The sequence below is a fragment of the Chiloscyllium plagiosum genome, chromosome 3 (assembly GCF_004010195.1).
Source record: "Chiloscyllium plagiosum isolate BGI_BamShark_2017 chromosome 3, ASM401019v2, whole genome shotgun sequence".
Classification (NCBI taxonomy): domain Eukaryota; kingdom Metazoa; phylum Chordata; class Chondrichthyes; order Orectolobiformes; family Hemiscylliidae; genus Chiloscyllium; species Chiloscyllium plagiosum.
In genome coordinates, this window is record NC_057712.1 from 26116026 (window position 1) to 26140967 (window position 24942).

Genomic DNA, 24942 nt, shown 5'->3' on the forward strand with positions numbered 1-24942 from the left:
TCACAGTCACCTCAGGACTCACAAGTGCAGAATTGATAAAGTTATCCTTCGTGTGATTGCATAAGAAGAAAGAGGAGAAGACTGCTCTTTGGAATGGGAGAGAAAGAAACTTGCATATTTATTGCAAGTTTAAAAAAAAATAAATTAGTAATCTGTTTGAGCCCATTAAATACATAAATATTGTAAGATTCTCTCAATATTGATTTGACAAACTATGGTTCAGACTGGATGTGATCTGTAAATTGACTCACAGATTTACCACATTACAAATTGTTCAGGTGACATATACCAAAATGTTAGTGGCGTTACACTTAACTTTTATCTTTAGGTTACCTTGTATGTATCATTATTGTCTACATTTGAGAAATAATCCTCTGTGGATGTGTAATAAATGCTGGCCTGGCCTTTGATGTCCACAACCTATGACTGAATTAAAAAAATATGAATTACCTATTTTCTGAAAAGCATTGTTAAAACACTTTTCACATTCAGTGTTTTCTATTATGAATATTACACAGCATTATAGTTTAGAAAGGAGAATCTGTAGTCAATAAGTCTTTGCAAATCCTTCTAGCCAAAAATAAATGACAATCACTTCTCTTCCCAAGTTTAGTAAAGACATTACATGAACTTTAAAAGAAAAGGTTAAACATTATTGTAGAAGCTGCAAAAAATGTTACGTAGATTCTTGACATTAATTTTCAAATCCCTAGATCCAATTGTTTTGCTTTAGAATCCCATAATAACGTAGACGTAAACAATGCAAAGGTCATGAAGAAATATATTTGTAAGATGCTTGAGGGTCATTCCCTAGAATCTTCGAAGAAATTAAAAGGAAATAATTGAGAATCTGGATAATACCTCTGAAACACTTCCACAGTCCATGGAGAAACAACATCAAAGTTTGCCTCATGAATATTTTTATTACCCATTTCCGTAACACTTCAAAAAAATACATTTTATTTTAAAACCGACATTTAAAAACAAATACTGAGGAGCTCATTATATTCTCCCACTCATCACAGGCAAATGTACTGGTCACTGCTGGGATTCATAACACTAGCACATCTTTAAATGCCAGCTGCACACAAGTGCCAACAGCTTAGAATTGCCCTGCAGTTCCTGTCAACTGATCAGACAAGTTGGACAGAAGAAAATTGTTACTCTGCGCTGCCAACAAGAAGCTAGAGGTCCTGGTAGATGAGGTGAGTGTGCAGTCACTGCCATTGAGTGTAACCTTTGACATTGATATCTGGTGTCCAAGATAGGTGGTTGTGGTAACATGCAGTGAGTTAAGTTGCCAAGTAATGCTCTGACATTCATGTTGGGAACTGTTACCATCAAGATTCCATCTGGCAGTTGGGAGAATGGGAAACTGTATATCAATGAGGTGAAATGATATAATAATGAAGCTGTTAATACCTGCTATTACATTTAAGCAGTTCTCTAAATGCTCATTATAAAGAATTTCAATTTGCTTTTCTACATATTGCTGAAAAATGGGAGAGTTTGCTCCTTACATTGGGAATTTTCTTACTGCTGGTCTCTCACAATTCTGCAAAATATCTCATCAATGCTTATATCATTCAGACGCTGGGAAGTCAGCCCTCAGATTCAATCAGTCTGTCAGCATCTGCGGAGAAGGAAACAGAATTCATATTGCATATTGTTGACCCTCAGTTAAAACTTCATGATGAAAGATCACTGACCTTAAAGTCTAATTCTGTTTCTCTCATCATAAGCATTGCTGGACCTACTGAGTACTTCCAACAATTTCTGATTTTTTTCCAATTTAATAGCAATCATTCTGAGAAAAGTGATCAAAACTCCTAGAACATGACAATGGTTTTACAATTACTCCCTGCTCTAAACAATGCCCTGAACTCTGTAACAGCCATTCCTCTGGGTCACAATATTCCAGGGTGAAGTCTCCACCCAAGGTTGAAGCACAAAAATAAATTAAGGTTGACACTCCACTTTAGATGAGATGTTAGATTTGGTACTGGGTAACGAACTCTCAGCCAGGTGTTAGATTTGGAGGTAGGTGAGTACTTTAGTGATAGAGACCACAATTCGGCTATGTTTACTTTAGTGATGGAAAGGGATAGGTATATACTGCAGGACAAGAGTTATAGCTGGGGGAAAGGCAATTACAATACAATTAGGCAAGTTGTGGGATGCAGAGGATGGAGAAGGAAACTGTAGGGGATGGGCACAGTCAAAATATACAGCTCATTCAAGGACCAGCTACTGCGGGTCCTTGATAAATATGCACCATTCAGGAGGAAGTTGTCGAGCACGGGAGCCGTGATTTACTAAGGCAATTGAATCTCTTGTGAAGAGGAAGAAGACGGCTTATGTTAGGATGAGATGTGATGGCTCAGTTAGGGCGCGTGTGAATTACAGATTAGCCAGGAAAGACCGAAAGGAAGAGCTAAGAAGAGCCATGAAGGGACATGAGAAGCCATTGGTAGATAGGATCAATGAAAACCCTAATGCTTTCTATAGCTACATAAGGAATAAAAGAATGACTGGAGTAAGATTAGGGCCAATCAAGCATAGTAATAGTAAGTTGTGTGTGGAGTCAGAGGAGATAGAGAAAGTGCTAAATGAATGTTTTTTTGTCAGTATTCACACTAGAAAAAGACAATGTGGTCGAGGAAAATACTGAGATACAGGCTACTAGACTAAATGGGATTGAGGTGCATAAGGAGGAGGTGTCAGCAATTCTGGAAAGTGTAAAAATAGATAAGTCCCGTGGGCCGGATGGAATTTATCCTAGGATTCTCTGGGAAGCCACGGAGGAGATTGCTGAGCCTTTAGCTTTGATCTTTATGTCGTCATTGTCCACAGGAATAGTGCCAGAAGACTGGAGGAGAGCAAATGTTGTTCCTTTGTTCAAGAAGGGGACAACCCCGGAAATTATAGACCTGTGTGCCTTACTTTGGTTGTGGGTAAAGTGTTGGGAAAGGTTATAAGAGCTAGGATTTATAATAATCTGGAAAGGAATAAGTTGATTAGGGATAGTCAACATGATTTTGTGAAGGGTAGGTTGTGCTGCACAAACCTTATTGAGTTCTTTGAGAAGGTGACCAAACAGGTGGATGAGGGTAAAGCAGGTGATGTGGTGTATATGGATTTCAGTATGGCGTTTGATAAGATTCTCCACAGTAGGCTATTTCACAAAACCCGGAGGCATGGGATTGAGGGTGATTTAGCAGTTTGGATCAGAAATTGGCTAGCTGAAAAAAGACAGAGGGTGGTTGATTGAAAATATTCATGCTGGAGTTCAGTTACTAGTGAGGTACCGCAAAGATCTGTTTTGGGTCCACTGTTGTTTGTTGTTTTTATAAATAACTTGGATGAGGGCATAGAAGGATGCATTAGTAAACTTGCGGATCACACTAAGGTCGGTAGTGTTGTGGACAGTGACGAACAAAGTTGTGGGTTACAGAGAGACATAGATAAAGTGCAGAGCTGGGCTGAGAGGTGGCAAATGGAGTTTAATGTGGAAAAGTGTGAGGTGATTTACTTTGGAATGAGTAACAAGAATGCAGAGTTCTCAGCTAATGGTAAGATTCTTGGTAGTGTAGATGAGCAGAGAGATCTTGGTATCCAGGCACATAGATCCTTGAAAGTTGCCACCCAGGTTGATAGGGATGTTAAGAAGGCATATGGAGTGTTAGCTTTTGTTGGTTGAGGGATTGAGTTTTGGACCCATGAGGTCATGCTGCAGCTGTACAAAACTCTGGAGCAGCTTTATGTAGAGTATTGTGTATAGCTCTGGTCACTGCATTGTAAGAAGGATGTGGGAGCTTTGGAAAAGGTTCAGAGGAGATTTACTAGGATGTTGCCTGGTATGGTGGGAAGGTCTTACGAGGAAAGGCTGAGGGGCCTGAGGCTGTTTTCATTAGAGAGAAGGTATGAGAGGTGAATTAATTGAGACATATAAGATAATCAGAGGGTTGGATAGGTTAGACAGTGAGAGCCTTTTTCCTCGGATGGCGATGGCTAGCACGAGGGGACATAGCTTTAAATTGAGGGTTGATAGATAAAGGACAGACGTCAGAGGTAGTTTCATTACTCAGAAAGTAGTAGGGAGCGTGGAACGCACTGCCGGCAACTATAGTAGTAGACTTGGCAACTTAAGGGGCATTTAAATGGTCATTGGATAGGCATATGGATGAGAATGGAATAGTGTAGGTTAGATGGGCTTCAGATTGGTTTCACAGGTCGGCGCAACATCGAGGGCCGTAGGGCCTGTACTGCGATGTAACGTTCTATGTTAAATTAAGTTCTGCCCAGTTGGGTGGAATGTAAAAGATCAGATGAATAAAAGCTATGGAATTGTCCTGGCCAATATTTATCCTTTATTGCATATCAACATAATTAACAAATTATCTCATCATTACCAAATTGCTATTTGTAGGGGTTTGTGTGTGCAGATTGGCTGCCACATTTTTAACATTACAATAGAAATGCACTTAAAAATAAATAATTGGTTCTAAAAAGCTTAGAGTCATTGACGATCGTGAAAAGTGGGACATAAATGTACATTTGTTTCTTTCTGAATGCAAATCCGAAAAAGGTGACATGAGTTAGCTGCTATGACCTATGGTTTGTTTTATGGACCAGATCAGGCTCCCTCAAAATATTTTAAGAAGGTAGCCGATACCCTAACATTTTCTTATTTTAAAGGCAAATGTAAAGTGTCTGTTCCTGATGCCATGCAACTGGTCAAACAACTCAATGTTAAGCAAAGCAATTTGTTTAAACACTGGAGCTAAAAAACAACCAAAGGAAAAGGAATTAGAATAACAACTCTATTGGAAAACTTTAAAAAAAGGATACAGTAACCATTACTCAGTAACGTTTTCACTGTAGTAACATCACATAAACACATCCCTTGGCAAAAAAAGAAAATTCAGACACAGATTCTCACATGCAGTTCTCTAATCCAGGGGGGAAAGAAACAGCAATAGAAAATTCAGAGAGAGTAGAAGCAAGGAGACATTCACTGAAACTTTCAGCTATTATGAAACTTCAATGGCTTCCGCTGCTATTCAGGAATCCTGATCTGTGAAAGCTGGCCACAGCTATTCAGGCTGCATTAAAAAATCCAAGATCTCCCAAGCTGTTTACTAAAATGGTCATCAGTAGCCAACTCGCCTTACAATCTCTCTTCAAAAAAAAAGACAGGACAAAATAACCTCTTAAAGTGACATCGCCATATTTGTTTGACCAACAGTAAATTTAAAAACACAAGAAAACATGACCTCCTCTAATCAAAGTTTTATATTTACTACCAATTTCTCTTGAAATGAAACCTCTTGAGTAGGGTACCATGTGCCAGTTAGTACACATTATCTCATGAACAACTCACATTACATCCAGCAGTTTTGGTGTTTAAAAATTAAGATATCATCCTAAGTAATGTGATGTAAGAATATGAATGTTAAATGGCACAACTATATGATCACATTTGCAAACATGTACCAAATTGAAAGATCTTGGGTATGAGGAAAATATTCGAAAACAGGAGTCTAGATATACAACATATGGTCTAAACCAATCATGAATCAATTATGTGTAACATTTATTTTCTCTTTACAATAGTTGAACATTATTAGGCACATGTTTTAACATTAATGAGAATTTCAGATCTAAATGCATTGTACAATGATCACTAATACTTTGTGGTATAAAGAAGTTTGAACATTGATATAAATTAGAAAAGAATCATATCCAAGAACTTCTGGAAAACAAAGAATGCATCCTTCAGGAAATGTAAGTGATTATTAAAATAACGAAAAATTAACCAATTTACCTTATGACAATGAATAAAGGTTACCCACTTCCTTGTAGCTCCTTCATTCCTGCATACAATGTAGGAATAAAGTCCAGGTTTGGGGAAATTGTGCTACACATGGATTTAAAAATATGATATTGCAGCTTCTGCTCCAGAGCTCTTAGCTCCACTGATTTGTCCAAAGGTTAATGGGAGAAACAGCAGCCGAAGCAACAAAGTCAAGACAATTTGGGCACAGTGGGAGTACATCCTCTCAAAAGGGAAATGTAGGACAAACAAATCCAGCGAACCTTCTGTGATAAATGAGATAAAAAAATTAAAGAACTATAGCATGTTTATATTAGAAATCAGGTGGTAACTACAGTTGAAAACCAAGCTGAACACAGAAGGGTCAGAAGGAAGATGAAAAATCAAATACGAGAAGCAAAGAAGGATTTTGAAACAATACTGGCGGCTAATGAAAAGGGAAATCACCAAATCATTTGTAAGCATATAAATAGAAACAAGGGTGGTAAAAGGGCCAATTAGGGACCAAAAGGACCAATTGTCTTTCACTCTTCCTAAATTCAGTGGGGCACTGATGAATTGGAGAATTGCAGACAATATGCCCTTGCTCAGAATAAGTTGTAAATATGGGGCCTGAAATCATAGATCAGTCAATTTAACTTCAGTACTGGGAAAACCTTTGGAAACAATTATTTGGGATACATATGGGTATGAAAAAATATAGATTAATTCAGAAGAATCTGCATGGGTTTGTTCAGACAAAAGTTGTATCAAAATAACGTTTTCAGAGGTATGAGAGAGTATTGATGAGGGGAAGGCTGCTAATATAGTGGATATGGACTTCTCAAAGGCACTGTATATAATGCCACACAACAGACCCATGAGAAAATTATAGGCCATGGAATAAAAGGGACAGTAGCAATGTAGATATAAAATTGGTTGAGCATCAGGAAAGAGAGACTGGCGGTTAATGTTTATTTTTTTCAGACTGGAAGAAGTTTAGAGTTCCCCAGGGGATGGTAATTATACTCTTTCCTGATATGTATAAATTTTATAGATCTTGATGGACAGGGGATAATTTCAAAGTTTACACATAATACAAAATCAGAGAATTGTAGACGGTAAAAAGAATAGTGTGGAATAAAAAAAAGAGTATTGTAATATTGGTGGAGTGGGTGGATGAGTGGCAGATGAAGTTCAATACAGAGAAGTGATGTGATACACCTTAATACAAAGAACAGGAAGACAGCATATAAAGATAGAGAGTACTATTATTGAGTATGCAGGAACAGACAGACCTGGATATATATATATATATATACATATGTGCATAAGTCATTAAAAGTGCAAAGAACACAGTTTTCAAAGTTTCAACAAAGGGACAAGAGTATATGAGTTTCTATCGGATACTGGTTAGATCTCCCCTTGTGTACAATTCTGGATGCCACATAATAGGAAGGATGACATAGGAAAGATATTGGATACAGCACAGAAGAGGTTTACAAGAATAGTCCAAGGATGAGAGACTTCAGTTATGAGGAAAGATTGGAGAAATTGGGACTGATTTTCCTGAAGAGGAGTAAGCACAGAGGATATTTGAAAGATGTTTTCAAGATTATGAGGGCAATATAGGGAGAAACCATGCCCACTCATAAGCTGATTGAGAATCAGAGGGCACAGTTCTAAAGTGTTTTGCAAAACATACAAATGTGACCTGAGAAAAAGAAATTCACACAGCATATAGTTATGAGTTAGAATGCGCTGCCTGAAGATTTGGTAGAAACAGGTTCAATTGAGGCATTCAAGAGAGTATTAGATGATTATTTAAAGAGAAACAATGGGCAGCATTAAGTGGAAAAGGAAGAATATTGACAGCAAGTTAAAATGCTCTGAGAGTGAGTACAGAAGTGATGGGCTGAAGCTGTTCTCCTGTAGTGTAACAATTCTGTGATTCTGTGAAAGAATGTCCTCATGCATACCAGTCGATAGTTTGCTATAGTCGGAGCTAAACCTAAGCAAACAACTTAGTATTAACTTTCCTCCCCATGATGCTACTTGGTTTTAAATAATGTTACAGCAAAATGTAAAGATTCTTTTGTCTGTAGCTACATTGTAATTACAAGCCCTCTGATTCACGACAATGGAACTTCCTTTGATCTATTCAGAATTACTTGCACATCTTCTACTGCAGTGGCAGATGTGGAATACAATCTTATCCTTTTGTCTGGTCTCAAAAGCTATTTGCAAATTTTGAACAACATAGCACTACTAAAGTATCACAAACGGTGTCAAATAGTTGAAAATTTAGGTAGTATGGTCAGTAAGTTTGCAGATGACATGTAAATTGACTGAATTGTGGACATTGAAGGTGGTTATCAAAGGAGACAAAGGTGCAAAAGAGTTTTACCAGGATGTTGCCTACATTGGAGTGTGTTAGCTATAAGGAGAGGTTGGGAAAATTTGGATTGTTTTTGCTGAGGGTGATCTGCTAGAAAATAAAAACAAATGAAGGGCATGGATAGGCTGGATAAAGTCTTTTTCCCAGGATGGAAATGTCACATTCTATGGGGCATAAGGTGAGAAGGGAAATAGGGCAGCATGGTGGCTCAGTGGTAAGCACTGCTGCCTCACAGCGCCAGGAACCCAGGTTCAATTCCTGCCTCAGGCGACTTTCTGTATGGAGTTTGCACATTCTCCCCATGTTTCCTCTGGGTGCTCCAGTTTCCTCTCACAATCCAAAGATGTGCAAGTCAGGTGAATTGGCCATGCTAAATTGCCCATAGTGTTATGTGCATTATTCAGGGGTAAATATAGGATAGTGGAATGAGTCTGGGTGGGTTACTCTTCAGAGGGTCAGTGTGGACTTGTTGGGCTGAAGGGCCTGTTTCCATACTGTAGGGAATCTAATCTAATTTAAAGGCGATCTGCAAGGAAAGTTTATTACATAGTGGTGCTGGAAATGCCCTGCAGGAAAGGTGATAGGAGCAGAGAGGATAACAATATTTAAGAGGTATTTTGACAGACTCATGAACAGTCAGGGAATAGAGGAATGCCCAGCATGTGCAGACAAATGGGATTTGTATAAAATGGCTTCTTGGTCAGCACAGATATGATTGGGCGAATGGTATGTTCCTGTGCTGTACTGTTCTAAAACAATCTTCATAAGATTATTTTACTTGCAACAAATAAAATAACACTGATTTTAAGTCCACAGTTTCCCCAGGATACTCAGCTCCTTGAGTATCCTGTGTGACTTCATTAACTTTAACAGGAAGACTTGCTAGCAGCTGGAAGAATTGCTTGGAGTTATTGACTGAACATCTTTCAAAAGCTCTTGGACTTTCCTATTATTTGAACATTTATATAGAGTTTAGTTATTACTTTTCAGAGTCTTATTCCTTTTTGCTTCTATTACGACATTTTGATAAATTTCCTAAGTTTACCCAGTGCACTTTGGTCTGGTGATATCACTCATTTTATCTTTGAATGTGGAAAGTAGATATCCTGTCCCTTAACAAAGAGTTTTCAGTTTGGAAATAAACATCAAGTCTGAACCATCTGACCTATAACTGGGATGCATAAGGATACTGAGTTCAGTTTATAGCAGACTTGCTCAGTTTGTAAAATCCTTCAGCTAGCTGTGAAAATAGGAACAAATGTTGAAAAACCGTGAACTGCAATCCCGAAAGAAACACACCATCCCTGCAGCACAGTGGGGGGTTGTTATTATCACTGTGCAGAGAATGTTTAGTTTTAAAATAAAGATGATGGTAAATAGCAAGCTTCTCCATCTTGTATCCTCCAAGCACGAGATGCAGAACAAACTGGTACAGGGTGGGTGAAGAAAGAAACTTTACTGTAAAGCAATTGTAACACTAGTGACCAGGATCAATCCGCTAAGGACAATGTCATACACTGCACTTACATCTAAACAGTAATGTTTAGCAAATATGTGAGCATTGCTGCTGAATTGGTGTCTTGAGAAGCCCATAAAGCAACCATGGGGAATTGGATACTTGATTAAACTACTGTACCTTCTGGGTTCCCCCCGGCAAGTTGGTAACAACATAGATGGGTTCATAAGTCTATTTAGTATGTGTTAATCACATGCTTATTTCATACAATTTCATGACAAGAAAATAAATTTAGACTAATTGCTTACATTAAAAACCTCCAATTTGTGAGTATTTACATAATTAAACTGATGTTCCAATTCTGATATGACTGGTTAACTAGTGAGCTAATTTCTTGATCAGTCACATTGGGATTGGGAAGTAAACTTTGAAAAAAAACCTAAAGATGAATCTCAAGGTTATTTTGTTAAGATGACTGATTATTTGGAGTTTTTTTTTAATGTTTCCAAGTCACTAATTGATGCAACTACACTAACAAATTAAACTACCTACCATTCACAACAAATACACATAAAGCTTGACTTTGAGACATTCAAATAGATTTTATATTAACTTGCAAAGTAACACAGAGGATTAATGAAGCTAGTGCAGTGGAAGTAGTCTACATAGACTTTATTAAGGCATTTGACCATGTTGACAAGTTAAATCCAAAACTGACTCAGTGACCGAAACAGATGGTAATGTTCAATAGAAAAAAACCCAAAGAACTGCAGGTGCTGGAAATCAGAAACAAAAACAGAAATTGCTGAAACACCACAAGGCCTGGGGGTTGGGTTAAGGACTTGGGAATAGGTGCACAGGCCTTAAAATTATTGATTTTGACTTTATGTCCTGAAGGCTACAGGGTCTCTAAGTCCTGGTCATTGTACAGGTTGCTACCACAACTAACCCATTGTTAGGTACTAATTGTTCCCACAAGCAACTATTAATTTTTCCAGGTCAACTTTTACCCATTCTTTTGTCTGCCCAACTTTTCTTTTTCTCTCTCTCTGAGTTTCACCTGAAGATAGTTGGGTCATGAACACACCACTGAAGAACTCCTTGTGCAAATCTTCCCTGTGTTAACATTCTCAACAAGCACAAATGCAGTCCACAAAGGTTAAAGGAGAAAGAATAAAAGGAAACCTGAGGGGCAATTTTTTTACACAGAGAGTGGTAGCATATGAAATGAACAGCCAGCAGAAGAAGTTGAGGCAGGTACATTAACAACATTTAAAATGCACTTAGACAAATACATGGATAGGAAAGGTTTAGAAGAATATGGGCCAAGTGCAGGGAAATGGGGATTTTGCAGATGGACATTTTGGTTGGCATGGACAAGTTTGGGCCAAAGGGCATGTCTCAGTACTGTCCAACACTATTACTCTACTAGGGTGAAGGAATAAAGATGTCTTGCCAGAGCACTTTGGTGAAACTCACCTGGATCTGTGGGTACAATTCTGACCTCCATACATAAACAAAATATTGTGACATTGGAGGCAGCACAGCGAAAATTCAGATTGGCCTTTGGGATCAGATGCTTGCCCCTGGATGAGAGAATGCGTTAACTGAGCCAATATTCTCTGAAGTTAGAAAGCCTCGATGTGCTCTCATTGAAAGGTGAAAGCAAAATACTGCAGAGCCTGGAAATCTGAAATAAACACAGAAAATGCTGGAGAAACTCAGCAGATCTGATAACATCTGTGGAGAATGAACTTGAAACATTAGTGCTTTTTCTATGTAACTCTTCTTCAGAGCTGTTCTCTCAAAATGTTAATTCTATTTCTCTGGTGATGCTGCCAGACTTGCTGAGTTTCTCCAGCAGTATCCTGTATTTCTCAGATTTTGAAGAGGTTTGATAGGTGGACACCGGCTGGGAAATCTAAAATAGAGGCACAGACTTGGGATAAGGGGACAATCAAAACTGATTTCATGGTAGGAAGGAGAGGATAATGGTTGAAAGTTATTTCTTCGACTGGAGGCCTGTGACTAGTGGTGTGCCACAGGGGTCAGTGTTGGGACCTTTGTTATTTACATAAATGACCTGGATGCGAAAGCGCAAGTCATGAGTATTAAGTTTGCGGATAATACAAAATTAGGAGGTATTGTTGAGTGAGGAAGGTTATCAAAACTTACAGAGGGACCTTGATCAGATGGGGATTGGGCTGAGGATTGGCAGATGCAACTCAATACAGATAAGTATGAGATGTTACACTTTGGAAAGTCAAACCAAGGTAAGACTTATACAGTAAATGGTAAGGTCCTGAGGAGTGTTGTGGAACAGAGGGACCTAGGAGTACAAGTATATAATTCATTGAAAGCGACATCACACGTAGACAGGGTGGCGAAGTAGACATTTAGCATGCTGGCCTTCATCAGTCGAAGCACTGAATAGAAGAGTTGAGACATTACGTTACAGTTGTATAAATAATTGGTGAGGCTGCACTTGAAGTATTGTATACACTTTTGGTCATCGTGTATAGGAAAGACATAGTTAAATTGGAAAAAGTGCAAAGAAGATTTGCCAGACCAGTAAGCCTGAGTTATAGAGATAGGACTTCATTCTTTGGAATATAGAAGAACGAAGGCAACATTACTGAGGCATGAACGGCATTGATAGGATGAATGAATATAATCTTTTTTCACATGATGGGGAATTGAAAACCAAATGACATAGGTTTAAGGTGAGAGGGGAAAGATTTAAGAAGGATCTGAGGGGCAACTTCTTCACACAGTTGGTGTGTATATGGAATGAGCTGCCAGAGAAAGCGGTTGAACTAAGTACAATAGCAACATTCAAAAAAGCATTTGGATACGATGAATGGGAAGGGTTTAGAGAGATGTGGACCAAATGTGGGCAATTCGAACTAGCTCAGTGGACACCATGGTCAGCATGGGCCAGCTTGGGCCAAACATTAGTTTCCATGCTGTATTACTCTCACAACTCTATGATCATTTAGAGTTGAAATTAGGAGAATTTACTACATGAAAGATTGTGAATTTTTGGAATTCTCTACCCCAGTAATTTTTTCAGTTGTGTTAATTAAGCACCCAGAAGAAACCAAAATCCCCACAATGTTTTGAACACATTTAGTAAATCTCATGAGAAATGTGATGAAAACGATTAAGAATTATTCTGGATGCAAATAACTAATTTAAAGAAGAAAAATGACAGCCAGTCAGGGCTCAAAGAAAGGAACAGTGGGCACCTTGAACTTGAGAACAGCTATTGAAAAAGACTTGAAAAATCAAAAAAACCTTTGTGTGTATGCTTTATAAACCAAGAGAAGGCATTTAACAGATTTTTGAGAAGATCTGTAGCTCAGGTTGAGGTTCACGTTGTAAGTTTGCTTGCTGAGCTGCAAGGTTCATTTTCGGATGTTGAGTCACCATACTAGTTAACATCATCAGTGAGCCTCCGGTGAAGTGCTGGTGTTTTGTCCTGCTTTCTACTTAAACCAAGACACTTAAGTAGAAAGCCGGACAAAACACTAGCACTTCACCGGAGGCTCACTGATGATGTTACCTAGTATGGTGATGTAATGTCGGAAAATGAACCTTTCAGCTCAGTGATCAAACTTATATTTAATAGAGTCTAACACCAGAAAACAAAGGAGTGATTAAGGAGATTAAAATGATAAAATCTTCCAATACAGATTCCATTAGTGGTGATGAGCCTTGATAGCAAATTGACAGACAGCTTCCCAATCAAAACAGCAGCATGCCAGGAGGGTGTTATATCCCCAGACATGTTTACCCTGCGCAATGAAGCAGTCTTCCAAGACACAAAAGGTTGCAGCGCCATAAGAGGCAACACCAAAAATATGTAAACAAAGTGGAAGTAAGGAGTGTTGAAGAATGATCAAGCTTGAATTCGATGGTGACAAGTAGAATTTTTATCCCAAAAGTAAAAATTAAATTAAGCAGATAAGTTTTGGAACAAGTGAAAAGGTTCACATATTTTGTGCAAATCACCTCAGAATTGAGAGTTGAATTGTGAGATCCAAAAGAGAATTAAAATGCCAAAATCAGCTTTGTTAAAATGAAAGATGGGTTCATTATATAATGTCACAGAAACTGAACCAGAATCTGAGGAAACTAATTCTGAGATGCTACGTTGGTCTTTTAGGCTATATGCCTCAGAATCATCAATAACAAACAAAAATTCTGGCACTAAACTGAATGCATTCAAGATGTCGATGTTCAGTATATCTTGTAAGTCAGATAACAATAAACTGCTGGAAATGAGTGGAGAAAAGAGGAAATTAGCGCATTACATCAATTAGACAAAGATGCAATATTTTGATCGCAACATTAGTGAAAGTAGTAGACAGAGATAATTATTTTTAGGAAAGATCAATGTAAAACATAGAAGAAAGAAGCAGAGAAGAAAATTGAAGCCAGATATAATCATCAGGAGGCAGTTAACTTACGTGGAGTGTCTAAGAGCAACACAGGACAGACAGAGATGGAGTCAACCTTAGGAGAAAATAACATCAACAAAGGGAACAGATAAAAGCCAGAAAGGAGGTGATGCTCTGTTATTTAATGTATTGAGGGTTGGGATGACAGATTTTGGTGTCTCAGGGAATCAACAGATATGGGAAGTAAGTGGAAAGTGAAGTTGAAGCCTAAAATTGAAGGTCTGAGCTGAGTTGACAGGCTATATGGTCTATTCATACTGACTGGTGCTCAATGGGTTGCTGGCAGCCTCCCAACAAACCAGCAATTTTTTTTTTGATACTTTAACTCTCTATATGTACCAACATCTATGTGCCCTTACTTGCAGTTTGAAAATCTCCCAGGCATCTACACCTCTTCCTCCTCTAATATTTCTCTCACCTGTTTTGGTATCCTCATGCAGTTCTATGTCAAACAATGTTTGATCACATTCCTGTAAAGTGACTTAGGATATTTAACTGGATTCAGGGCATTACATAAATGCAATTTACTGTTAATTTATATTTTAGCACAACACTTGTTTAATCTACTGACATACATGCTGGAGATTTTCTTAAAATTTTTTGATGTCAGAATCTCTAACATAGCAGGAACATGCAACCAAGGGTGCAGGTCCTCGGGACTGTTGAAGTCAGGAATGAGAAAGCACGAAGGAACTACCTGTGAGGTAATTTTTATGCCTATGCGCAATGCCTTTTCCAGAGCGAGGGTGTACTCTCACAACATGGAAGAGAAATAAGAAAAATTATTAAACATGAAATTCATAAAGTATTGACAGAAAGGAACCATAGTGAAGCAAAACACTTTATTGTAATTGGCCACAATCAAATCAAACATCTGCTACCATTAGATCTTGCATTCTTACTGCAGTTCAAGTACATTTTGGATCAATTAAGCAATCTGAATTTAACAAAAGATAATTAATGGAAAGGTGTTTTCAGTTTTCAAACAATAGTTAACATTAATAAAATGTTTAAATATAAAGGACCATTCATCACATATTTTGGGTTGCTGCAAAACTTCATATTACTAAACATTGTTGCTATGTAACTAGAACAAAAATTATAGTATAATTTAAAGTGAAGGAGTTATTCTAACTCAACTCTAACACATTAAAAAATTTCACTGTAACTTAAGAATTTTGTCATGCACATTTATTCATTATTTCTGAAACACAAATCAATTTTCAATAAGAAGAGCAAGTTGACAGCAATCCTTTATTAACCAATGCCATGTTCTTCTGAAAGTCTTCTCACTAGCAATTCCTGAAAACAAACCATAATTTACACATTTAATCACAAATTTCCATTAAGTTCGTGTGGATGAAATCCACACTCACATGCCTTGGAGGAAAACTACTATCTCTCCAGAACAAAGTAAATAATGAAACATTCAAAGCTAATGTGACTTTCTAAAATATTTAAATTCAATTTCAGAGATGAGTTTTCTAAGTTTGAAAGCAGTAATACTGGCAAGATTTTTACTCATTGAAGATTATTTTCAAACATGCTAAAACTGCCCTTAGCACAGTTATGTGGTGGTCTCTAGAAATGCTGTGCAACATCTTAAACACTGTTCGTACACTTCTTCAAAATCTGCTTCCGTTCCCTGGAGCAACAAAAGAAAGAAGTTAAAAACACATCTTGAACATACATAATCATTACGAAGCATTGAACATGGGAATTAAAAATAAAGCACACATTCATCTATCTGCTTTTTGGATTTTCCAAGTTCTTTGACAACTCTAAATTTTGTATGTACAAAAATGAATAAATTAGAAATTTTCACTACTTACGTAATAAGGATCTTGTATAATAAGATGATTCTGTGGATCAAATGAGCCAAGCAGCTTTATTTCAGATTTGAAGTTCTGTACTTTAGCAGCCATCCTTTTTAAATCTCTGCAAATTTATCAGGTATAAATTAAGTTTCCCCTCCAGATTTACAATCAAACAATTGAATAATAAATTCAATATTAGATTATTCCCTTTATTCTTCAACATTGATAAACTAAAAATGTAGCTACCATACAGAATATGGTAAACACTATTTAAAGAAATATATTTTGATAAAACTATTGATTATCAATTGGGTCAAATTTTAAAAAAAGAATCTATTGTATACAATTTGGTAAAGGAATGACAAATATATCAATTCAATATGAATTCAGAAATCAACATTTTTGAATTTGCTTCATTTTTGAATTTGAGATAACGAAAGGTTTCATGCAAGTGTTAAGTGAAATACAAAATGGGGGTCATCCATGTAATAGACACTTCATTGTAATCCTATTTTTTGAGTCTTAAGTAGTCACAGATATAGCTGAACAAAAATCACTCACCGATGATTAGTAGCATATATTGGGCATTCTAATTTATGTTACAAATAAAATAAATGATGCCCAGCCCCACCTAGCATGTAAGAAGCAGATGCAATGCTCAAAGTAGGACTCACTGAAGCATATCATACAATCCTCAATTCCATGAAGGGCTTACGCCCGAAACATCCAATCTCCTGTTCCTCAGATGCTGTCTGACTGGCTGTGCTTTTCCAGTGCCACACTCTTCAACCCTCAATATGATCAACAATCAAAAATGCATTTATACTCCACATTTGTTGTTAGTGCAAAATGGGTTTCAATCAGCACTGAGACGAAATGGATGGTGTAAATCCTGGATCTGCTTTTGATGTGACTGACTAACTTGAAGTATTTGAGCAAGTAACAGAAAGGCTAGATGAGGATATCCCTATTCATATAGTGTACATGAACAAGACATCTGATACAGTGTCACAACACATTTGAGAAAAATAACAGGCTATAAGAGATGGCAGCAACATGACAAAATATCCCAAATTGATTGGAAACACAGAATAATGATTAATGGATATTATTCGGATTGGAGGAAGGTTTGAATTGGAGTTTTCCAGTGGTTGATATCGGGACCCTTGCTCTTGCTGATATATATTAATGATCTAGATTCTGATGAATGGGGAGAACATTTCCAAGTTTGCAAATGACATAAAACTTGGAAGAGTTGTAAACTGTGAGGAGGACAATGTAGAACACAGCAAGGACACAGACAAATTAATGAAATGACTGGAGAGGGTCAATATAAAAGTTATTTGGTAGGAATAACACAAAGACAATAAAAAAAAAAAAAGAGGGTGCATATCTACAGTGGTTGCAGGAGCAGAGGGACCTTGGTGTACAAGGGCACAGATCATTGAAGGTGGAAGGACAGTTGGAGAGTAGTTAATAAAGCATATAGTACCAGTAGGGGCAATAAAATACAAGAGCAAGGAGTTGAACTTGTATATGACACTTGTTAGACTTCAGTTGAAGTACTCTGTACAGTTCTGAGTGCCATGTTATAGTTGTGTAAACATAATGGAGAGAGTGCAGAAGCAATTTGCAAGAATAGTTTCAGGGATGAGGAACTTCTCATATAAGGATAGACTGAAGAAGTTGAGACTATTCTTTTTGGAGAGAAGGCGAAGAGGAGATCTGATAGAGGTTTTCAGAATCATGAGCAAGTTGTCTAGAGCATAAAGGAGAAACTTAAAAGAAACAAGAACAAGAGGGCATAGATTTAAAGAGATTTGCAAATGGAGTAAATATGATGTAAGAAAAAACGTTTTCAAAGTAATTAGAATATGGAATACTCGGCCTGGAAGTGTGGTGGAGACAGGTTCAATTGAGTCATTCAAGAGGATTATTAGGGGAGAAATAATGTGCAAAGAAATGGAGGGAGAATAAGCAGGAGATTGGCAGTAGGTAATGATGTTCATTTGAAGAGCTAGTGCAGGGCTGAATGGCTTCTTGTGTGCTCTAACACTTCCATGATTAAAAAAACAACCAATTTTCACAATTAAAATTATTCATCAAGATAGCACCCACTCCTTTGTGCGAAGATTCCATCCTTTTGTCACACTTTGCAGCAAGTGTGTTATAACTTCTCTCCTAATTGCCTGTTCCTGATTTTAAGATTATGTCCCTTTCTTTTCATCAACTGTTTCCTTACAATGTGCTAATCAAATCATTCAGTGATATTGCGTTATCATAGGGAATGCAATTCTAGCAATCTCTCCTCTTAATCTAGCCCTTAGGAGACAGGTCACATTTTGTTAAATTTGTGCTGCATTCCTTCTTAAATTAATACACACTTTCTAAGAAGCAGTGCTAAATGTTAAAGCATTACAGGTATAGTCTACCAAGGGATTTGGTATAGCTGTAGCAGAACTAATCCCCTCCCCAACCTTTTTTACTCTAGCCCGCCAGGAAGAAAAAAAACTGATGGGCATTGACATAGCCCTCTTTATGCCTACCTACCTTCTAAAAATGCTTTACAGCACAGTGAAGTACCTTTGAAATGTAGCCATTGTTTGTGATTCGAACTGAGGGATGTAATTTTGGCATCAACATGGAACAAATGTCCTGCTCATCTTCAAAATAGTGCTCTGGGTTTTTTTCGATTCACTTTACATTTTTGCCTCAGTACTGCACTAATTTTTGTGGTCAAGAACTTGAACCAAATCCTTGTGGCTCAGGTGAGAGTGCAATCAACTGAGCAAGGCTTGACTCTAGTTATAAGATGATAATATTATCAGTCTTTTTGATTTTATGTACCTGCTATCATATTTTTCAAGGAGTTGGATATAGTTCTTCCGGCTAAAGGGATGAAAAAAAAAGTGTGGAGTGAAAGCCGGAACAGGGTACAAAATTAGATGATCAGCCATAATCATATTGAATGGCAGACAAGCTTGGAAGGGCTGAAAGGCCAATAAATGCTCCTATCTTCGATGTCTATATATTTTTATTATCAGTGTATATGGATTCTAAAACCTCTGAACTTCCACCATTCCTAGATTTTAGCCGATTAAATACTGAAGTTCTTTCCTTTTTTGGTTCAAAATAGATGACTTGCCACTTACCGATGTTGAAATTCACTGCCAGTTTTGCTCACTTGTTTAACCCAAAAATGTTCCTTTTTAGTTTTATGCTCAAAACTACATTAAGTCACTAATTTTTGTGCCATCAGGATACATATCCAAACTATTAATGCAGCAAATATTGAGGTCTAGTACAGATTGTCGTAACTATTACGGCAGACAAAATAGGAGAAGAAAAACATTCAATTACCCCTATCTTCAACATCTTCTAAGATATGGAGCTGCAATGTTAGACTGGAATGGACAAAGTCAGAAGTCACCCGACACCAGGTCATAGTACAACAGGTTTATTTGAAATCACAAGCTTTCGGAGTGTAGCCCCTTTAAAAGGTGAAGTGAGAGAGAAGCAAACAGACACAGAGATCTCTCTGCCTATAAATTCGATGTACTTTTCTCTTACTTCAGCTGAAAAGGAGGCCACGATCCAAAAGTTTGTGATTTCAAATAAACCCTTTCAAAGGCATGAGAGTTCCAGAGTTGTACAATTGCTCATCTCAGCTATCAATCCAGTTATTGTCTTTGAATTGGCCTCAATGCATTTTCCATCCTTTCCACAGAATAATACTGTTGAAACGATACAGCACAGAAGGGGGGCCTTTCAACCCATCTTCTCCATGTAGACCCAAAACACCCAAATGCCCTTTGTAATCCCATCTTCTTGCACATAGTCCATAGCCCAGCAGCTTACAGTACTCAAGTTCGCATCTAGGTATTTTTAAGAGTTTCGGGTCTCTGCCTCCACCACCAACTCAGGCAGCAAATTCCTGACACCCAACACCCTTTGCGTAAAGATGCTTTTCCTCACTTCCCCTCTAATCCTTCTGCCACTTAGCTTGAATCTATGATACTTGGCTTTTGAAATGTTTGTCAAGGGAAACAGGTTCCTCCTGTCTACTTTATCTCTACTCTTCAGAATTTTGTATACCTCAGTTATGTCACCCCTCAGCCTTCTCTATTACAAGGAAAACAATCCCAACTTCACCAATCTCTCCTCTTAACTACAATTTCCAGCCCTGGCAACATCCAAGTAAATATTCTCTACACTTTCTCCAGAGTAATTTCATTCTTCCTGTAAGCACACACAACATTTATTTGTGGCCTCACCAGTATTTTATACAGTTTCGTCATTATATACCTACTTTTGTATTGCATGCCTATCATTGAAGGAGAGCATTCCATAGACCTTGTTTGTTACCTTAGCTACATGCACTATGTTTAGGGACCTGTGCACGCCAAGATCTCTCATTTCATCTACCCCCACAATATATTTCCATTTATTTTGTATACCTTCTTACTGTGTGATCTCCGTAAATGCATTACCTCACATTTATCAGAGTTGAACTTCATCTGCCACTTTCCTCCCCACTCCACCAACCCATTGATATTAAACTTTACGGCTATCCTCTACATCATTCAAAACATGGCCAATTTCTGTGTCATCTGCAAATTTCCCAATTGTGCACCCCATGTTCAAGTCCAAATCATTAATGTATAAAATAGACAGGAGGAACCCAAAGACAGAACTCTGTGGAATACCACTTGAATCAGCTTTCCATGCATAAGGCCAGACATCAACCATCACCTTTAGATTCCTGTTACTAAACCAACTTTGAATCTAATTCAGCACGTTATCCTGCATCCCATGGGCTTTCACTTTTTTGACCAGTCTGCCATGCGGGACCTTGTCAAATACCTTACTAAAGCCCATGTTGGTAACATCCACTGCACTTCCTCATTGATCCTCAAAGAATTCAATCAAATTTGTATGCCATGACCTTCCTTTAGCAAAGGAAGTTTGCTGGACAAACTTTCAGCCTGCTGGACAAACTTTCCTCATTCCTGAAGAAGGGCTTATGCCCGAAACGTCGATTCTCCTGTTCCCTGGATGCTGCCTGACCTGCTGCGCTTTTCCAGCAACACATTTCCAGCTCTGATCTCCAGCATCTGCAGACCTCACTTTCTCCTTCCTTTAGCAAAGCCATGCCAACTATCCCTGACTCGTCCATGCCTTTCTAACTGACAGATCTATCAGGATTGATTCTAACAATTTTCCACCCACTGTAGTAAGACTAACTGGATTGTAACTGTTTGGTTTTTTTAATTCCCTTTTTAAGCAACAGAACCATGTTTACATTCCTCCGGTCCTCCAGCATCTCACCTGTGTCCAGGGAAGATGAGGAAATAATCCTCAGAAGAGCTGCTATTTCCTCCCTGGCCTCCTTCAACATCCTAGGTAATAATCCATTTGGCCCTAGCGACTTATGTAGCTATATCTAAATCATCTCTTACCTTGTGAACACAGAAACAAAAATCTCTCAAATTCCCTTCTTCTCTGATAGGTTCTGCTTTCTCTTTTACTATACTTTTGCTCTTTGTACACTAGTAAATCTTTCTTAAATAAGGACATTGGAAATATACACAGTATTCAAGATGTAATCACACCAATATTCTCGATAACTATAGCACATCATCCTTACTTTTATGTAGAATTCCTCTCATAATAAAGGACAGCATTCCATTAGCCTTCCTAATTACTTCAGCATATTAATTTTTGAGATTCATGCACCAGAACAGCTAGATCCCTCTGCACCTTGGAATTATGTAGTTGCTCTCTATTTATGTAATACTGTGTCTTTTTATTCTCCTACCTCATTGTGTGTTGTACTTGCACAATAATACTTTGTGACTCATGCACCAGAGTGTCTAATTCTCTATGCATCTTGGAATTCAGCAGATCTCCATTTATGTTATACTCTATTCTTTTATTCTTCTGGCCCAAGTGAGCTTCATATTTCCTACATTATAGTCCAGTCAGGGTTTTTGCCCTCTCATTCAACCTATCTTTATTGTTTGCAATTTTACGTCATCTTTATGATATACTTTCCTACCTAACTTGATGTTACCTGCACAGTTAACTACCATGTCTTTCTCCCCCTACGTAAGCCATTGATATAAGTTAGAAAATGTTGAGGCTTCAACACACCCCTCCATCCATCACAACCTGCCAATCAGGAAATCATTCATGCATTTTCTGCATCTGCTATTTTCTGCCTCAAGCCAATCTACTATCCATGCTTTTGTCCATGTTTTTATTATGGTTGTAATGAAGTAAGGAGCTGAGTGACTTTAGTGGAGACTAAGCATCAGTAAGCAGGTTATTGCTATTTAAGTATTGCTTGATGGCCTTTGAAGACACCTTTCAACATTTTGTTGATGGTGAAGACTAGATCGAGGAGGCAGTAATTAGCTGGGTTGGATTTATCCTGCCTTTTGAGGACAGGACACACCTGAACTTTATTCGTCAGGTGGGTGCCAGTGTTGTAGCTGTACTGGAACAACTTGGAGCTAATTCCAACGGTCTTCGGTACGGTTGCCGGAATATTGTCAGGGCCCATAGCCTTTGCAGAATTCCCTGCTTCAGCCATTTCTTCACATCACCTGATGCGAATCAAATTGGCCGAAGACTGGCATCTGTGACACAGGAGACCTTGGGAGGCTGAAATGGCATATCCACTTATAACTTCCAGCTTAAGATGGTTAATCTAGCGTTGACTTGTTATATATACACACTGAAGAAAGATTCCTAAGAATGATTGGCAGAAACTGCTTTTGCCTCAAGGCTATAAAACAAATACCAGAGGTTATAATGTTTTTGATATCTGATCACTGTTCTGCTTAAATAGTAGAGTTATAGTCAACATTTCTTATAATAAAGTAATATGGTAATTATTACTCCTCATTAAGGGGTAAAATTCTTCAAGGGTTCTCTGGTTCTTGTACCACATCTGCAGTGGAACATTATTCTTATTTGCTATACTAACATAAAAGAAAAGACAACCTAGGACACAGGATTTATATAATAGCATTAAGTCATTAAGTGGTGCTGCTCCAGGCTGAATAAGAAGGCTGCAGTTCCAAATTTCCTCAAGTCTTCAGCATATAATCTAGTACAGGAGAGTGTTGGGAGTAATATTAAATCAAGGCACACATACAAGTGATCCTGCAGCACTTTTTCAAATAGGAAACGTTTGCTATATGCTGAACGACAACGTACCCAATCATCAGATTAACTGGGAATTTAACTTGCTTAACCCTGCTTCCACGACCTTTTTTTGACAACCTTGTGTTATGAAGATATTTCATCATTGCAAGTAATTTTAGGATTTGTGTTTAAGAAATTGTAATTAGTGGTTCATTTGAAAAGACTGGAGAGAAACCTGGACACATTTTTTAAAGGGCACACTGGGACTTTTAACACTTCCGCTTGGACTTATCTATTGTAAGTCACATGCCGAGGTTTACAGCTTTCAGGTATTTTAGAAATTGTTTGGAGGTCATTTGCAGTCCAGACTCCTGAGCGAGAGAAACTACTCATCTTATTTCTGCATTTCTGCAAAAGCATGCGTGAGGTCCAGAATGTCAATTAAAACATCATTCAGCTGTTTCCCTGAAGAGTCAGAAGAGGGTTCTTCTCGACATTTTTGAATGAACTACATGGACAAAGGTCTCAGTTACAACTGCCTGTGTATTGTGACACCCGTGACACCACCGATTGAAAACCACGTTGAACTTTCATACCATATCTCTTTAAGAATTAACACTTATTGGTCAAAAATGTTTCTAGTCCAAGTTAACCTCCGACGAAAGAGCAGCGCTCCAAAAGCTAGTGCTTCCAAATAAACCTGTTGAACTATAACCTGGACTTGTGTGACTTTTTAACTCGGAGGAAAAAATTCTTTAATTGTTTTCTGTAATTGGGATCTGCTGTGTATGCTTGTGTGGTAGATAGATTAGATTAGATTAGATTACATTACAGTGTTGTAACAGGCCCTTCGGCCCAACAAGTCCACACCGACCCGCCGAAGCGAACCCACCCATACCCCTACATTTACCCCTTACCTAACACTAAGGACCCCTTACCTAACACTAAGGGCAATTTAGCATGGCCAATTCACCTGACCCTGCACATCTTTGGACTGTGGGAGGAAACTGGAGCACCCGGAGGAAACCCACGCCGACACGGGGAGAACGTGCAAACTCCACACAGTCAGTTGCCTGAGGCGGGAATTGAACCCGGGTCTCAGGCGCTGTGAGGCAGCAGTGCTAACCACTGTGCCACCGTGCCGCCCACATAGGTTTTAATCAGCTTTACGTCCTTGCTGCATCAGTCCAGTTTTCACAAGAAATGCTGTTGTAGTGCTGTTATTTATTTAAGAAACTTGGTTGATAGTTCCTTTAATTCTAAACTCAATTTCAAGTTTATAATTGGCTACATTGGTGAATGGGTAAGGCATTTAAGGTGATGCCAAGACCAGTGCATTTGTAGGACTAGATAGCAACGGTGCATTCCTCAAACTTCAGTCTTAACACTTTTTATTGCCAAGAGTAAGAAAATTATACACATTTTTATTCTTTATTAGAATGTGGGCATCCCCTTTCGAATGGCGTGAGAAATCTCTTAATTACTACAAAATTACCTCTTATTTAAAAATAACTGCTACAAGTATTCCTTCAACTTTAATTATGGGAGATTTACTTTTCCAATTTCCTGTTCCGCCCTCCCCGCCACTGTGTTTTCTACATCAATTTGAGATTGCATTCACTATTCTAACGTTCAAAGTTTGTGAGAAGATTTGTAGCTCGGGTGCTCGTTGTTGTGGTTCTGTTCGCTGAGCTGGGAATTTGTGTTGCAGACGTTTCGTCCCCTGTCTAGGTGACATCCTCAGTGCTTGGGAGCCTCCTGTGAAGTGCTTCTGTGATCTTTCCTCCGGCATTTGTAGTGGTTTGAATCTGTCGCTTCCGGTTGTCAGTTCCAGCTGTCCG

General features: G+C 38.1%; 1 protein-coding gene and 1 long non-coding RNA gene across 3 annotated transcripts in view; both read right to left on the minus strand.

Moving 5' to 3' along the window:
* Positions 1-903: 903 nt before the first annotated feature.
* On the minus strand, positions 904-8285 carry LOC122541820. Its single transcript, XR_006309682.1, has 3 exons — positions 5828-8285; positions 1521-1633; positions 904-1352 (listed from the first exon to the last, which is right to left on the minus strand). It is a non-coding gene; the product is annotated as an uncharacterized LOC122541820 (long non-coding RNA).
* A 6670-nt stretch (positions 8286-14955) lies between these two features.
* acp1 (acid phosphatase 1) overlaps positions 14956-24942 on the minus strand; it is a 43123-nt gene continuing 33136 nt past the window's right edge. For both annotated transcript variants that reach the window (XM_043678829.1, XM_043678834.1), the window contains exons 5-6: positions 15965-16070; positions 14956-15777 (exon numbers count right to left, since the gene is read on the minus strand). In XM_043678829.1, coding sequence (XP_043534764.1) covers positions 15700-15777; positions 15965-16070 — 184 coding nt within the window. In that variant the 3' untranslated portion in view covers positions 14956-15699. The remainder of the gene's footprint in view (positions 15778-15964; positions 16071-24942) is intronic.